Source organism: Lepus europaeus, chromosome 7 (genome assembly GCF_033115175.1).
Source record: "Lepus europaeus isolate LE1 chromosome 7, mLepTim1.pri, whole genome shotgun sequence".
Classification (NCBI taxonomy): domain Eukaryota; kingdom Metazoa; phylum Chordata; class Mammalia; order Lagomorpha; family Leporidae; genus Lepus; species Lepus europaeus.
The window spans coordinates 105276802-105293978 of record NC_084833.1 but is presented as its reverse complement, the minus strand read 5'-3'; the positions used below and the strand labels follow the sequence as shown (position 1 = coordinate 105293978).

At 44.2% G+C, this 17177-nt stretch overlaps 1 protein-coding gene across 6 annotated transcripts in view; it reads left to right on the top strand.

Moving 5' to 3' along the window:
* Window positions 1–17177, top strand: part of SIK3 (SIK family kinase 3) — a 242380-nt gene that overhangs the window by 206480 nt on the left and 18723 nt on the right. For 2 of the 6 annotated variants that reach the window (XM_062197072.1, XM_062197069.1), the window contains exons 7-19: window positions 485–603; window positions 1151–1261; window positions 1506–1649; window positions 2036–2113; window positions 2236–2345; window positions 4000–4153; window positions 4415–4570; window positions 7802–7872; window positions 10082–10225; window positions 13949–14099; window positions 14817–14942; window positions 15215–15300; window positions 15733–15842. In XM_062197072.1, the coding sequence (XP_062053056.1) occupies window positions 485–603; window positions 1151–1261; window positions 1506–1649; window positions 2036–2113; window positions 2236–2345; window positions 4000–4153; window positions 4415–4570; window positions 7802–7872; window positions 10082–10225; window positions 13949–14099; window positions 14817–14942; window positions 15215–15300; window positions 15733–15842 (1560 nt within the window). The remainder of the gene's footprint in view (window positions 1–484; window positions 604–1150; window positions 1262–1505; window positions 1650–2035; window positions 2114–2235; window positions 2346–3999; window positions 4154–4414; window positions 4571–7801; window positions 7873–10081; window positions 10226–13948; window positions 14100–14816; window positions 14943–15214; window positions 15301–15732; window positions 15843–17177) is intronic. The other 4 variants (XM_062197073.1, XM_062197070.1, XM_062197074.1 and 1 more) reach the window with 2 other exon arrangements.

Below are 17177 nucleotides of genomic sequence, written 5' to 3'. Positions count from 1 at the left end.
AAGTTGGTTGAATCCTAGTGTCTGGTAGAGAGGTAGCCTGTGCTCGGTCCTCTCTCCCCATATGCCTTGTACCATCAGAGATTTCAAATTCCTTGAGTTTTGAAGACAGCCGTGACACATGTAGGCCAACAGCATTGTGTGTTAGTATGCACACATTAACACATAAAAGAAGATGGAATTGCACTCCTCATTCATTGTGCTAAATGGAGTCATACATAATATAAATAAATGAAATACATGGATCATTCCCAGAGTTTTTGTGGGTAGACTTTGAGCAAAGACATTACCCAGGCTACTGCATTCCAGTTTCTCTTTTCTCCACTCTTTGCTTGCCCTTCCTGGAGTAAGCAGTAAAATGGGTAAGGATGGAGGAACAAGAGAGACAAAATGAGAAGCAAGGAACTTGAGAATCTGTCTGCTGACTTTGCCTGAAGATCCTCAGCTCCATTCGTGCTTCCCTCACCGGGCCATTTGTCTGTTGCAGAATGCGAACACTTGATCCGGCACATGCTGGTGTTAGACCCGAATAAGCGCCTTTCGATGGAGCAGATCTGCAAGCACAAGTGGATGAAGCTGGGGGACGCCGACCCCAACTTTGACAGGGTGAGCTGGGCCCCGCTTTCCGCGGGCAACTCCTCTTAGCACTGCTGCAGTCTTTTTCCCGTGTGATTATAACCAGGCCATGGCCTGAAAAGATGGACGCGAGGAACAAACTATTGTGAAATACTAAAGCAGCAAGTGAAGCAAGCAATAAGGGAGGGAAAGCCATCGGAATTGTTGGAGAATAGTGGTACCAGTTCCCTACTGCTTGTCTCGGAATCATCATCTGTTTTTGGCTTTTCAGACAGTGCAGCTCACAGATCTGCCCTTCACTCACCAAGATATCGCTCCTTCTCAGTGTCTTCAGTTCAGTGGCTCTTGTAGTATACCTTTATTGAAACCATTATTTGCTATCTTAGGTCCTCAAAGGAATTCAGGTACCAAGGAGATCTTGACTACTGACAGGGCTGTCTTGTTTACACTTTGAGACCAAAAAAAAAAAAAAAAAAAAAAATCCCACACTCCTGGGCATGGAATAGCTTCGTCATTACATATGATGTGCCATCAACACAGTTGAGGATTTGATAGCTTCCTTCTTTTTATGTTACAGTTAATAGCTGAATGCCAACAACTAAAGGAAGAAAGACAGGTGGACCCCCTCAATGAGGATGTTCTCTTGGCTATGGAAGACATGGGACTGGACAAAGAGCGGACGCTGCAGGTATCTGTGAAGGCCTGGAGAACAAAGTCGGATGTAACAGGCCTTCCTCTGTCTGCCCTTCCTGTCCTTCCTCCTCCCTGACAACCCGGGTCTTTCTGTTTCCCTCCACGTTCCTTTCCCTCCCTGGGCCTTGGAAGGAAGAAGAGAAGGTGCTTTGGTGTTCTGGTGTTATTATTGAGAGGGCTTTGGCCAGTGACATGCCATTTCATCAGGGTTTTTGCTCTGTTTCCTTCTCTTTCGGTAGTCATTAAGATCAGATGCCTATGATCACTATAGTGCAATCTACAGCCTGCTGTGTGATCGCCACAAAAGACATAAAACCCTGCGTCTCGGAGCACTTCCTAGCATGCCCCGAGCCATGGCATTTCAAGCACCAGTCAATATCCAGGTGGGCAATAACTCCACTGAATTAGTTCAGGAAAAGTAACATTGGGGGTGAGGCGGGGGGAGATGGGGAGTGGTAAAGATCAGCCATTGCTCACCAACCCTAAATCAAGAGAGTTTCCTGTTCTACCTCTTTTTTTGGTCAGGCGTCAGTCAAATCTGAACCTTTATTTGACAGAGAGGATGGATGGGCTACAATAGTTGTTTTTGTTTGATTGATTTTTCAAGAAAAATCACTGGGAAATACTGTCCGCTCTAAGGAAAGCGTCCTTGTTGTGACTTTTAAGGGCAAAGGAACCACAGACTTTAGCAACCAACATGATTTTGAAAGACTGCTCCTGTTTGCCTCTGTTGTTAAAGCTGTGTGTGTCTGTGTGTACTGCTTTCCAGGCAGAGCAGTCAGGTACCACTGTGAACCTCAGCGTTCCCCAGGTGCAGCTGATCAACCCAGAGAACCAAATTGTGGAGGCAAGTAGCTACCTCGGATGATTGTTAGCTGAAACCGTTTTCTTTCCCATATCCACGCTTCCTTCCTTCCTTATTTCTAAGTACTGTTTGTTTCTAACTGATTTTCTTTCCCTCCACCTCAGCCGGATGGGACAGTGAACTTGGATAGTGATGAGGGTGAAGAACCATCTCCTGAAGCATTGGTCCGCTATTTGTCCATGAGGAGGCACACAGTGGGTGTGGCTGACCCACGGTGAGTATCTGGCCAAAGCCAAGCATTCCCACTTGGCTATCAATTCTTATCATGGCAGGTTTTCTCCACTTCATTATAACCCCCAGATGAGATCTAAACAAGTGGCCAAGATAGGTTTTAAACCCATTCCAGGGACCACACCGTAGATCAGACTTGACTTGACTAAAAAATTGTCAGGTGTCCCTAGTGGATAGTGGGCGTTAGAACCATCATCCCGATTAATCACAATACTGGTGAAGAGTATGATATCATCTTTGCCTACAAAGATTGAGGACTTCTGATCTATGTTACATAAAAGTGATTTTTAAAATTCATCTGAGGGGCCAGCATCATGGTGAAGTGGGTTAAGCTGCTGCCTTTGGAACCAGCATCCCATAACAGAGGACAGGTTTGAGTCCTGGATGTTGTGTTACCTATCCAGCTCCTACTAAGGTGCCTGGAAAAGCAACAGAAAATAACCCAAGTACTTTTGCCCCTGCCATGGTGTAGGAGACCTGGATGGAGGTCCAGGCATCTGGCTTCAGCCTGGCCCAGCCCTAGCTGTTGTGGCCATTTGGGGAGTGAAGCAGCTGATGGAAGCTCTCATTCTCTCTCTGTCACTCTGCCTTTCAAATAAATAAAATACATATCTTTTAAAAATTCATCTCAGTTTGACAGCCTTTAGAGATGTTTGCCACATGCTGTAATGCAACTCTTCTTGGGGAAGTGAGGACAAATGATATGATGTCATTTGTTTATGTAGACAATTAAAAATTCAGCAAACAAGAATCCAAAAACATACCAGTTTCCCAAAGTGTTTTCATGAAGTTCCCTACTGGCCCTCATAGTGGGGAAATGGACTAAAGACCAGCTTGGTCCATGTTTGTTCTACAGTTGAGAACTCTGAGTATTAAAAATAGCTTTAATTATTTTCTGGATACTTTCCTTTGCTTAGTAGGGAAGAGAAGTTAGAGGCAAGAGTTTTCCTGAGAGTTCAACTAGGAGCAAAGTGGTTTCCTTACACATCTCTCTTTTCTCCACATGCTTTTCAAAAAAAGACTCCCGTTCCTGCTGGTTTGCTTGCTTTCCATTTCTTGTTCTCGGCCTACGATCAACCAGGCAATAGGGGAACACTGTGGCTCCACAGACTGTCACTGCGAAGGGGTGGAGTTGTGAGTTGCTCTGTTAGTGGAAAGCACGCTTATTTTAAAGTCTGCTGTGAAACCTGCTGTTGTGGCGTGACAGCTCTGTACACCCAGTACTTATCTGTCCTGTCACCGCTGACAAGAATACTCACATTCTTTCCCCGGTGAATCAGTTGCTACTTCGGGCAGTCATTGTCTCATCAGATGGCCTGTGTTCTCCGCAGACTTGCTGTTCACCTCCAGGCTTTGAAAACCTGAGCTGGACTGGTGCCAGTGTTTCCTCTTGGCCTAGAGCTGTTGTTTTTTACATGCGTGGTCAACAAGGAATGACAATCCTCAGGCCCAAGTAGTAAAGTGACAGAGAGTCAGATTCCACCCATTAGGCTTCTTTTTGTGGACCTTAGAAATACAATTTTAGAAGTAAAATAATAATAATAATAAGACAAATTGTACTGCTATCAATTTTGGGATATATGTACTTTTGAATACGAATATTAACCAGATTTCTCTGACATACTGTTTCTTAACAGCACGGAAGTCATGGAAGATCTACAGAAGCTCCTACCAGGCTTTCCTGGTGTCAACCCACAAGCTCCATTCCTGCAAGTGGCCCCTAACATGAACTTTATGCATAACCTGCTACCCATGCAAAATTTGCAGCCAACTGGGCAGCTTGAGTACAAGGTACCTGGATATGGAAGAGGGCTTGCCCCAGGAGACACAAACGTTGAGCTTCCTTTGGGAGGCTTTCCCTAGGAATCTATTCCAGGATTTCAGGGTTTCCTTTTAGGGAAGGAGGATTTCTGTTGCAAAACAGAGGGAAGATTTTGCTAGTCTACCTTACAGTCAAAAGAGCCCTTAATTTCAGTAGATAAAGTACTGCTGTTTTCACTCCTCTTTCCCCCTTATCTCACCAGTGTATGCTTCCCACTCTGTTCTTGCTAGGAGCAGTCTCTGTTACAGCCACCCACCCTACAGCTACTGAATGGAATGGGCCCCCTTGGCCGGAGGGCATCAGATGGAGGAGCCAACATCCAACTGCATGCCCAGCAGCTGCTGAAGCGCCCACGGGGACCCTCCCCGCTTGTCACCATGACACCAGTGAGTAGCAGCACAGAGCCCAGCTTTCCCAGAGATGTGATAAAAGGGCTGTGGGCATAGGGTTGGGGACCCAGACCTAGTCTAGGTATTGGAATTTGCTCTTACTACAAATGTATTATGCTCAGTATATTCCTGTTTTCTTCATGCTAGTAGACTTCCCATCTCTGTTGTTTTTTGGCTCATTTCCTTACTTAACCAAATAATTTTTTTTTTTTTTTAAGTTTTTGACTGGCAGAGTGGACAGTGAGAGAGAGAGAGACAGAGAGAAAGGTCTTCCTTTTTGCCGTTGGTTCACCCTCCAATGGCCGCCGCGGTAGCGCGCTGCGGCCGGTGCACCGCGCTGATCCGATGGCAGGAGCCAGGTGTTTATCCTGGTCTCCCATGGGGTGCAGGACCCAAGGACTTGGGCCATCCTCCACTGCACTCCCTGGCCACAGCAGAGAGCTGGCCTGGAAGAGGGGCAACCGGGATAGAATCCAGTGCCCTGACAGGGACTAGAACCCGGTGTGCCAGCGCCGCAAGGCGGAGGATTAGCCTAGTGAGCCGCGGCGCCGGCCTAACCAAATAATTTCTAAGTGGAACCCTGTTCGTGGAAAGCCTCTTCCGCAGTGGACCACTTACAGTCACCCTAAGTCAAGGACCAGTACCTCTCTGCAAGTTTGAGCAGTAGCCTAGCTCAGAGCTTTCTCACGGATACGTATCTGCCAGAAGGCAGCTGAATTAATAGTGCTCTCTGGAGTTAATTGCTTTCATGGCTGGGGTCCAGAATTGCCTATCTCCACTCTTTCTCCTTTGATCAACACCACCTCACGTTTTTAATACCACAAGATCACTTATTTGGCTTTCAGAAGGTCTAGCGTAGTCAGGTGGTATTTCTCAGTCTCATCTTTTTTATATTCACATTATGATCACAATCAAAGAAATTTTTCCTCTTCTGAGTTTTGGTTTTCTTCTGGTTATTTTTCTGTCATGGATTGGTAACAAGACAGTTTGTGGATAGGCATGGATCCTTGGGCCACACTTCAATAACACTGATATCTGGAAAATGACAGAATTATATATAATAGCTGTTGGCATCCTTGACCTTATAAGATGGGAAGACAAAAATCAATGAATGGAAAGTATTTGAATAATAGTAAAAAACTGTATGAGTTTAAATGCCAAAGTAAATAACGTAGACTAACAGGTGGCAGAGGCATTCAGGGATGGACAAGATCAATGTGGGTCCGGAAGGATCAGGAACAAATTTTTATAGGCGGTGAGGTGACTTGTCTGCTGTAACTGTTTCGGTCAAGGTCACTAACAAGTTCTTGTTGGTAAAGCCAGTGGACATTTTTAATCTATCTTTTTAGACATCTCAACTGTATTAGTCACTGCGGACCATTTTTTCCTTGAAATAGACTTTACTTTTTTTCCCATTAGTGACAACATATTCTTTGTCTTCCTCCTGCCTTCCTTTTCAGTTTGTTTGTTCCTTGCAGTTGGCAAATCCCGAGTTTTGTCTTAGGCCCTTAACTCCCAGCTCGCTTTACATACTGTCTCTGGATGAGTTTGCCCACTCCCATAATTTAACTTACCATCTGTTTCTCCAGCCCAGAGTATTCTCAATTCTGCACATCTGTATACAAGTATAAGTACAAGAATAAGAAGGTCCCATCAGTAGATTTAGTTGGTTATCCCACAGTACTTACAATTTTAATTCAGTATGTTCAAAAATGAACTTAGGACTCTCGGAAACCTGTTCCTCCCCTTGGCTGACAGTGAGTGGTGCTGTCATTCTTCTGGTTATGCAAGCTATGAATATGGATATGATCTTTAACTCTTGCCTGTCCCTTATGCCCCCATAGGAAACCAGTTATGTGGTGCCCACGAATTCAATGTCTTCTCTCCATCTCTACAGCCTTTTTCTTAACGGAGATCACTGTCCTCCATTGCCTAGACTGACACAATGGACTCTTAACTGGCTTCTTTGCTTCCAGGCTTGTCTCATGATCTCTACCACCAGCACTTTTCACCCTGCACCTACAGGTTTCTAGCTTTTTCAGATACAGTTCTTATAGCATCATGGCCCTGCTTCAAACTCTTCAGTGGTTCACTACTGCCCTTCCTCAAAATAAACTTCCAGTAGGATATTTAAGGCCATTTATAACTGGCCACAGCACTCCTCCCCTGCCTCGTGTACAGCCACTGCCTTCCCAACCCTGTTTTCTCCACTCTTGTAGAAATATACTGAAGGATCTGGAAACTCTAGATTTTAAAAAGTGGAATTATTTGAAAAAGTTTTTTTTTGTTTTGTAATGGCGGGGGGGCATGGTGATTTGTGGGCACCAAGCTATGCGTAGCCATGAGGAGTGGGCCACCTTCCAGTCTCCAGGCAGTTGAGGACACTGTCACAGTGAGGCGTGCATTGTGGCGGTTCTCTTTTCACTGAAGTTAGTTTTAAAGTATTGAATTACAACTATACAACTACATGTTACGTATTAAAATGTACCTTTGAAATCATTCATGGCTTTTCCTGGAGTTAAGACATTGAAACTCTGATAATAATATTATTCCTGGATATTCCAGGTTAACACTCCTATATTTTCAGATCCTCGGATTTAAAGGTATTTCAAGCAGTTTATGGAGAAATGGAATGAACAGCTAAGTTTTTTTAGTTTGGTACAAAAAATTTCAGTCCATGCTTAGTTTTTTCATAATGCGCATTTTCCATGGACTTGCCTCATGCCTGCACGCCTTCTCTTTTCTCTCTGCCTAGAAGCCATTACCCTTTGCTTCTTTGCCTAGTAGCTCCTATGTATCTGTCAGATCTCAGGTGAGGTGTTCACCTCCTCCAGGATGCCTTCCTTAATTCCCTAGTCTCCCTATTAGAGGACTTAGGCATACTTCTGTACTTGTGTGTTTGCTTGTTGCTGTTTTCCACTAGACTATGAAATGAAGGCAAAGACTCTATCTGTAAGTTCCCATTTTATCATGTAATACGGTAGGCTTTCAGCTATTTGTTGGGTGAATACATGAATGGATAAAGGTAATAAGAGGAAGGAATCCAGATTAGAATCAAGGTAAAAATGAACCATAAGTATATGAAAGCTGTACGTAACCCAAAGATCTGGGAACAGTTTTGTAAACAAGAGGGTTAACAGAAAGTCTTGCCCCAAGTCCGGTCACAGGGATAAGAGATGTTACAGCATAAGCAGCCACCTTGAGCTTTTCCTTCCTGTTTCTCTTCAGGCAGTGCCAGCAGTTACCCCTGTGGACGAGGAGAGCTCAGACGGGGAGCCAGATCAGGAAGCTGTGCAGAGGTAATGTGACATCTGGCAGTGCTTGCAGAACGTCCTTGGGCAGGCTCCCCCTGCGACCAGCGAAAGGTCACCTCTGCCCAAGGAGGTGGTACAGTGCAGCTTCAACATTTGTGTGGTCTCTTTGCTCAAGCCAGATGGCATGTTCCTCCCCACATGGAAGTAACAGAAGACTGCCCAGAAAATTTCATTTCTGTAAGCGCCATTGGAAGTCCCCTAAGTGACAGCAATAACCATAAGAACTTTTTCTGTCCTCCTTCCTTCCTTCCTTGCCCCCTGTCTTCATATTGCAACTCTGATAGTATTCACGAGGCACAAAGCCTGCTCCTACCTGCCAAGAACTGTTTACTGAAAAGGAATTGGAGATTTGGGCTGACAGTGATCCTAGCTGGTCTGGCTATGGACCTCTGGCATGGACTCTTCCTTTCCAGGAGAATGAATACCTCTTGTACTGTGTGCTGTGTGCTTCTTCCACTCCCTTGTACCAACAAAGAGATATTGAAAAATGAATATGGAATTTGGGCCAGGGACAATTGCAAATATTGATTGTTGGCAGAGCCTTGTTGAGAGATGCCCAGTTCACAGAGAACGACATCACAGAGAACCGGGCGTGCTGTACCGTTCATTTGCCCTCAGTTCTATTAGCCCTGGTTCTCAACTCTGTGCATGCCTCCTTGTGGGAGTGGTCGTTCTTATTTTCCGGGGAGGGAATTTCATCAAAATCCAGCATGTATTTTCCCAGAATTGCAGGTGTTCTTCGTGATTATATGTTTTTCCCTTGAGGGAAATTGAAATAAAATGGTTTTCATGGGCTCTTGAAGAAACTTTGGGTGTCTTTATCAAATGGATATTAAACCACAAATGGCTTACTCTTTGGCAAGTTTTCATACCACTAATTACTTTACAGTCTGTTAACTGATTTTAGCTTAAATAGGCAGGGTAGTTGAGAATGGAATGAAACCATTTTAAGAACCTGACAGTTGCTGGCCAGGACTCTTTTTCTACCCCTAGTAGTTCTGTATGAGAGCTACTATTCAGAAAGAAGCTGGTCCCACGTGGAAAGGAAACTGTGGCACACAGAAGTGTTGGCAGGTGGGCCAGCTCCTTCTACAGTTTAGCCAATAGAGGGAAAACTGGTAACATTTTTTTCTCTTGATGCTGTTGTATCTATTGTTTACAGATAACAAAGTGTATAAGATTGCAAAGGGGTCTTACTGGTACCATGATGAAATGAGAAATTCGGAAATTCACTGCTTCTCTACCTTAATATAGACTGCAATATTTTACTTTATCTTCTTTGTCTTGTATTTCACCTCCTCCAGCTCCACCTTTTTTCTTCCTTAGATCAACATTTAAAGGGGATAATGCCTATCAGTTTTGATAAAATGGGATAGTACTTCTTTTATTCATGCCCAAGAAGAACAGCAGTAGTGGAGGAAGTCACCAACTGGTCGAAGGGGGACTGATATTCTTGTTCATGGTATTGACTGGAAGATTTTCCAGAGAAAGTCATCAGCTTGTGAACTCTTTCACTTTTGAAACTTCTGTTTTCTTGCCTGCCATTTTTTCCCCCTAAAAACAATTCTACACTTTTCATGTGGTTTTAGTTCTTCATCCTCTACAGAACACTGATTCCCTGGGCACATCGTTTTTCCTTCTCCGATGTCACAATCACAGGGCATAGCCACCGAGGTGGTTTTGGAGCTTTCTGCCCACATGGAAGGATCTGGTTTTTGTGAGACATAATGAGAACAGTCTCAAAACCCAGGCCTATCAGTTCAAGATTCAAATGTGGTATCCTTCGGAGTATCTCCCTTGCTTATCTCTAGAGATAGTCCTTAGGCTCACTACTTCTAACTTGCATTTTGGAATTTGAAGGGGGAAGTGGAATAACATAAACCTGTAGAGAATAAATTCTTCTGTTGAACGCAGTAAGGAAAGTTGATCGTCCTTTTGAGCTTGACCTGCTTTCTTTTCTTCTCTTCGATGGCTACTCCTAGGTCCAAAATTCAGCAGCTTCGATGTCGAGCCAGCTTTTCTTGGCCGTGTAGACATGTTTCACTTCCATCTGTCAGGGATCTGTGTGCCATGGAGCCCTTTTGGAGCGCTGGCACTGTTTCACGGAGTGCTTTGGATTAACTTCTATTGCTTCTTGTGGAGGAATATTCCTGTCTGTCTTTTTTACTGTGAAATGTGCTCCTGCTTGTTGCAGGTACTTGGCAAATAGGTCCAAAAGACATACACTGGCCATGACCAACCCTACAGCTGAGATCCCACCGGACCTACAACGACAGCTAGGACAGCAGCCTTTCCGTTCCCGGGTCTGGCCTCCTCACCTGGTACCAGATCAGCATCGGTGAGTAGCCACCTGAGCTGTGTGAGCTCCTTGAGGCTCGTTGGACAGTCTCTCAGTGATGGTGATTAGCATCAAGGCTTTAAATAGAAGCCAGCTGTCATCCTGAACGCACCTCTTCTCAACTTCTTGCATTAAGCAATGCACAGGGCAAAGGTTTTCTACTGAGCCCTGAGCAATACAAGATTCTTCTTTCCCATTACCTTGCAGACCTGTTTATTGTCTGCAATTGATTCCCATGATTCTGGATATTGACTCATACATGAAATTGAACTTGAGAACTACAAGGAAGTAAAGCTCTCAAGGCCAACTGGAAATGGGAGGATTTGTAGCCATATTAATAGACTTGACGTTTAATAATTAATCACCTACAAAAGAAAGAGCATTCCATACCGTGTGACCATTGAACAACGAGCTTGGAGATGGAGGAAGATACATCCCCTTCTGGATGGTAGAGCAGATGCTGTACACTCTTAACTAATGTGCTTGAGACGTCATTCTTTGAATATCCTGGTGGCATAATCTTCTGCTAGGTCTCTGTGACATTCTAATTCATTCTCTTGAAGAAGTAAAAGCAAGTTTAATCTTCCTGACCAAGAAAACTTGATTGACTCCAAATAAGCCTGGAAGCAGGAGGGATGACACAGTCCTAGATTCAGAAGATGGTTATCTTCTGTGAATACTTTGATGTCTAAAAATCTTCATCTATCCTGAAGCTGTTCCCAAGCTCCTAAGCCACACTATCAGAACCATCATCAATTGCCAGAGCTTATTTTTTTAATGTCAGTCTTTCTGAGATCACAGAGGAAAGCAAGTCTTTCCTGGGAAGGTTGAGAAGCCATCACAGTCCAAGGAAATTAGGTTTATGTGTGTGTTATGAAATCTTGCAACCAACTTAACACTTGCAGGCTTGATAGAATGTTTGTATTGTAACTGGTTACCCACTGGGTCTGGATGAGATCAGCAGAGGAGGTGAACTCTGAGCGGGCTGAGGCATCATTAGTGCCACGCTGGAACTCTGACAGAGGAAGATAAGCTTTGTCTAAGTGACTGTGAATAAGCTAGTGAAAAGGGGGTTGGTAGGAATAACAAGAATGAAGCTTCTCAAATACAACTCTGATGGCCCAGAAAGACAATCTAATGAAGATCTCTTAAGAGCCGTGTAGTGTTCACCAAAGGGCACTGGTTACTGGAGCGCCGCCTTCTCTTCCCCCTGTGAATTCCCGTGATTTCTCGTTATGGTGAGCTGCACAGTTAGAGCAGACAGGTGCTTTGTCACTTCATTCTGCTCGTCTCTGTCTTCCCTTCCTCTCCAGCCTGACAAGAAGTGTTCAGCCTTTGTCAGAGTCTGTTGTTCAGCTTACGTCCCTTGAATTTCCGTATTCAATTCTAGGCGTTCCTCAGGGCTTGCTCTTTTCAGAAACATGAAGATGAGCACATCTCCACAGGCAGCCTCTGTCACAGACCCCGTATCCTGTCAACATGGCTGCTAAAGGAAGGCCACACTGGCCCACAGTTCCATTGATGTGGTTTTTAGCCGGCACTCATATCCAGGCCCTGCCTGCTGGAAGTCTGTCAGCCGTCTGTTTTCACGTGGACTCCCTTGGTAGCATGTGTCAAGGATTTCCTGTGGTCAAGCCAGTTTAAATTGGAAGAAAAAGAATGCTTTATGAGTGGCAGATTGTGTAAGGTGGGAAATTTGTGCAAACTCAGCATGTCTTGAAGGAGTTACTGTACAAATACGTAACACAAGATAGTGAAGTTAGTCTTTATGGGAAAAAAGGAACTTTCTAAGGCCATAAAAGACTGAAACTGGGTGGCCTGGATAGGTTTTTGAATTCCTTTCGTTTTCTGGAGGAAATGATTAAAGAATGGCATAGATGAACAAATATGATAAATAACGGCGTCTGTTCTTCTGAGGTCTCATAGATGAAATTCAACATGGAGACCAAGGACATAGTTGATTTATCTTTTCATTACTGGAAGTGTGTACTTTATAATTTACAATTTTCTGAGTGTTACTACAAGAAATTGACACAGAATGGATCTTATCCAGGTGGGTAACCAAGTCCCTGTTTGAAGAGTATATTGGGAATATCAGCCTAATATGAGCCTGTCTGAACATGATTGCTGATAAAAATAAAGCCAAGCACAATTGATGCTATCAGTATATCTAAGATGAGCAGCTACATCAGAATGTTTCCCTGGAAGTTACTATGCTGTACTGAGCTGAATGTCAGTCTGGTCACACCAGAGCTTCTGAAAAAGTCATGACCTACCTGGACCCAGGATCGTTCCTCTGATGGCAGAGAATGGTTTTGTGTGGAGAGACTATTGAGTCTTTGAAAAACGCAGCTTTCTGAATGAATTAGAAATATGTCTGTTATCAGAAAATATGAGTAAAATTTTAAGAAAAAAAATACTTGCTTTAATTCAAAATCTGAAGCAGAAAGAGAAAAGAGAAGTTTTGAGCAAATGCTCTGGAAATCAGCTTTCATGATCACTGTTTCTGGATTGTGTCCCCCCAGATCATTTGTCTTTTGTGTTACTGAAACAAATATGTGTTCATGCTCATCTCATTAACTCACTCTGTATCCAGCCTCAGGGAGCATCTGAAACAGGACATCATTAGCAAAGAGAGGGTGAAGGGCTCGCACCTGCTGCCAGAATTCTCTTGACACCTCTGCACATTGTTCCTCCTAGTCCCTCCTGTTTGCATTGTATTTGAACTCGCTTGTTAACCCCCTTCCTTAGCTATGCTTCTGCTTCAGTCCAAAGTGAGTAACTGGCAAGGTGATCCATCATTTCACCCATAGCTGAGTGTACTGTCATCTGTGCTCTGGACATGAAACCCTGGCCTTTTCCATCAGCTGCTGGAATGCTGCTTTGGCAGTCTTTTATCTGCTTACCTCAATCCATAAACATCTCTTTCTGATTACGTAACAGGTATAGGTGTTAGCTTCTAACCCTGATGCTTTCTTAGGCCTTCCTTATCAATAGCTTGTTCTTTCTTTCTCTAAGATACTGGCTGTGTTCTGATTGAGCCACTGGGTCTTGGAAGGTAATCCACATGATTCCTCTTTTATTAGACCTTTGGGCAGGTGCTACTGATTTTCATAGTAGGTAACCTTATTTTCATTGACCAGGTAGGTGCTGGATCTGAGACCCACATTCCTTAAGAAAGTGCTGTCTCCATCCCAGGATCACAAGTACCCATTATCCCACACCCCAACCTCCACCCTGCATTTTCTAGCGCAGAACCTGTGAGTCCTGCCAGACCTTTGACCAAAGAGCTGACTAGATGAGCTGGTCATACAGAGATTACTGCTCAGGGAAAATGCTGGTTCATTGATGAATTTCAGGTTTAAAGGCACTAGATAGAGATACAATTATAAACACAAGCGCTCCTGTAGAGCCTGGCCTGGGAGATATTGACAAGCTTTTCTCTCTGGCTTAATATATTTGTAATAAATGAATGTATTTGATCCCAGGACTTCACCAGCCCTGGAGTGTAAGCCAACTAAAGGTAAGTGGAGATGGAAGATGCGTACCTGAGCCCTGTATGGGAAGCAGGCTAGGGAAACAACCAGCCTCTGGAAGTTGCTTAAAATGCAGGGCCACACGTGCAGCCAGCCATCTCTGTGCTCATCTGGACCAGCGGGCCCTATGTGATTGAGTCAGAACCCCTGAGGCCTAGCCCCTAATCTTGTCTTCCCATGTATTCAGCTCTACCTACAAGGACTCCAACACCCTGCACCTCCCTACGGAGCGTTTCTCCCCCGTGCGCCGGTTCTCAGATGGGGCTGCAAGCATCCAGGCCTTCAAAGCTCACCTGGAAAAAATGGGCAACAACAGCAGCATCAAACAGTTGCAGCAGGTAATGGAAGAGACAGCAGGCATCTCTGGAGAAGCGTGGGTAACAGAGACCTGAATTACAGGAGGCTCGGGCAGTTACTTCCCACTCCCTTCATGTCAGCAACACTGCATTTTAATAGGTTAGAAAAGTATAACTTCCTAACTCTTTCCTTACTTCCCATTACGTACAGCTCTCCCAAGGTCAAACTTGATTTCCTCATGAAGGAATTAGATTTTTCTTCTGTCTCTGTAATCCACTGGGGAGGAATTTCTGGGCATGAGTTTCAGTGGGAAAGCACCAGGGAAGGTCCTTCTGAGCCACCCTGGCATTCTCTCCTGATAGAAGGTGCTGGGTCATGTTGGAACCTGCTCTGCATCATTACCACCTGGCATACTCTAGCCAGTACGGAGCGGTGCTCCTAGAAGGGGGAGACATCCCTCTAGGCTTCCGTAGAGGGCCAGTTTCCTTTCGTTCTTCCTGATGATGAAGCTTCAGGTGGCCTGGGCACTGTACACACGTTTCACAGTGCACACTCAGACACAGTTTCCATTCACTCACACAGTCCAGGCAGAATACATTTAGTGCACAGGTGCCTATGTAAATGAAGTGGGCGTCAAAGACACTGTGCTCTCTGGTTCTTTCTGCCCATGAGCTCTTCAGGCAACTCTGCATGTGCTGAGATCACCGCAGGGGCTAGGCCTGGCTGCATCCCATCTGCATTAACTGCTTTCCCTTCAGGAGTGTGAGCAGCTACAGAAGATGTACGGGGGGCAGATTGATGAAAGAACCCTGGAGAAGACCCAGCAGCAGCATATGTTATACCAGCAGGAGCAGCACCACCAAATTCTCCAGCAACAGATTCAAGTAGGCCCTCACGCTTTGCTTTCTCCAACTTGTTAGAGTTTGCTCTCAGGCTGATTTGCATATGCTTTTTGGAGGAGAGTACTCGGGGCAAAGTGGAGTTAGTTTATGTTTGATACGGTGGAGTAAAGGTAATCAGACTCTTGCCGAACAACACACAGAAGCATAAGTCTGAGTCACATATACTTCTGTTTCTCCTGAGAATGGCTCTGATGAATCTCAGGCTCACAACTCTTTTTTTTTTTTTTTTTTTGCTTTCCCCATCTATGTTTTAGGACTCCATCTGTCCTCCTCAGCCTTCTCCACCTCTTCAGGCTTCGTGTGAAAATCAGCCAGCCCTCCTCACCCACCAGCTCCAGAGGTAAGCAGTCATTTTGTGTTATGCCAAAGCCATTGTCTCTATAGCTTAATATCCTTGGTCTCACTCACATGGGAGACACTGGCTTACTTTAGTATCCATCTTGGAAGAAACTATTGGAAAAGCAGAGAAACCAATCTAAACTTTAGGAGCCTTTGAAATCCTGACTTCCTTTGTCACTTCAGATAGCTTCAAGTGATCTGATACCTAATGCAGGAGGCCAGGCACAGGCCCACTTGGCCACTTTGAGAAGTCTGGTTATACAAAATGGGGATAGGTTTCCAGTAGACTATAGGGGATGGCTGTCTTCCGTGGAAGTTTATCAAAACTAAAAAGTAAAAAAGTTTCTATTTGTGTGTATCATATGGCTGAAACTTAACTCAAGATTGTAGTATCACCACAAGAAGTTTCTTTATCTGTTTTGTTGTTTTTAAGGTTAAGGATTCAGCCTTCAAGCCCACCCCCCAACCACCCAAACAACCATCTCTTCAGGCCACCCAGTAATAGTCCTCCCCCAATGAACAGTGCCATGATCCAACCTCACGGTGAGTGGAGGGATTCACGGTGACCCAGTGCATGCCACATGGACAAAATGACCCTCTCAGTCTGGAGTGCCAGAAAGCATTTGAAAGACAGAATAGCGTAATAGTTAGATGTGGGGCTGCAGAACCAGTGCCTGGCATTGGTGCCACCAATTTGTTTAGCTGTGAAACCCTATGTGTATTACATCTGTGTACCTCAGCTTTCTCAGTTGTAAAATATGAGGATAATAATATTTAATAAATAAATAAATATATGTAAAGCACTTAGAATAGTTTCTGGCACAAAGTCCTTCTCAGAGAAAATCAACTATAACTAATCTTTTAAATAAACCCTACCAAATAAAAAGTTGCTTCCTTAGCCTTCTTTATTGTTGTGCCTCCCTTTGATGACCCCCTGTGCTTGTGGCCCTCTGGTTTGTGGCTGCTTAGATGGAGGTGAAGGTGAGTATGCTTTGCTGGGTTTGAGTCTGCAGAGATCATCACTCTGAGAATTTCTTGAGCAAACCACAAAATCTAGGACTTTTATCAATCTCCCCAGATATCGTTTAAAAGCCTATATTGACCTTGAGACCCTTTCTACTCAAACGGCGTCTCCAGACCTGCTAAATTGGAGTCTACATTTTTGTAAAGATTTACTTATTTATTTATTTATTTGAAAGTTAGAGTTATAGAGAGGCAGAGAGAGAGAGAAGTCTTCCATTCGCTGGTTCACTCCTCAAATGGCTGCAATGGCCAGAGCTGAGCTGGTCTGAAGCCAGGGCCCAGGAACTTCATCTGGGTCTCCCACACCGATGCAGGGGCCTAAGCACTTGGGCTTTCTTCCACTGCTTTCCCAGGCCATAGCAGAGAGCTGGATCAGAAGTGGAGTAGCTGGAATACTGATGGAGTTTTATGGTCACAAAAGGCTTCCATAGCCTTGGCATCTCATGACAAGAGCCTCAGATGATCACTGACATCATAATAAGAGTGTCAGTTGTTAAATCAACAAGAGAACTTATTCTCCATGTAGGACGACCTCTGTCCTTAATGAGTTATACTATGAGAATTAACTGCAAAACTTGTTCTCAAACAGTACTTTTTACATTGTGTGTGGGTATGTGTGCAAACTGTTGAAATCTTTACTTAGCATATAGTTGCTCTTCTGTATATAAAGTTAATTCAAAACAAATCTTAAAGAAGAATGAGATGGAAGAGGGAGTAGGAGGTGGGACGGGAGTGGGAGAGAGAGGGTGGATATGGGGGGAAAAACCAGTATATTCCCAAAATTTTACCTATAAAAATTGTATTCATTAAATAAAAGATTAAAAAAAAAAAAGTGGAGTAGCCAGGTCTCAAACC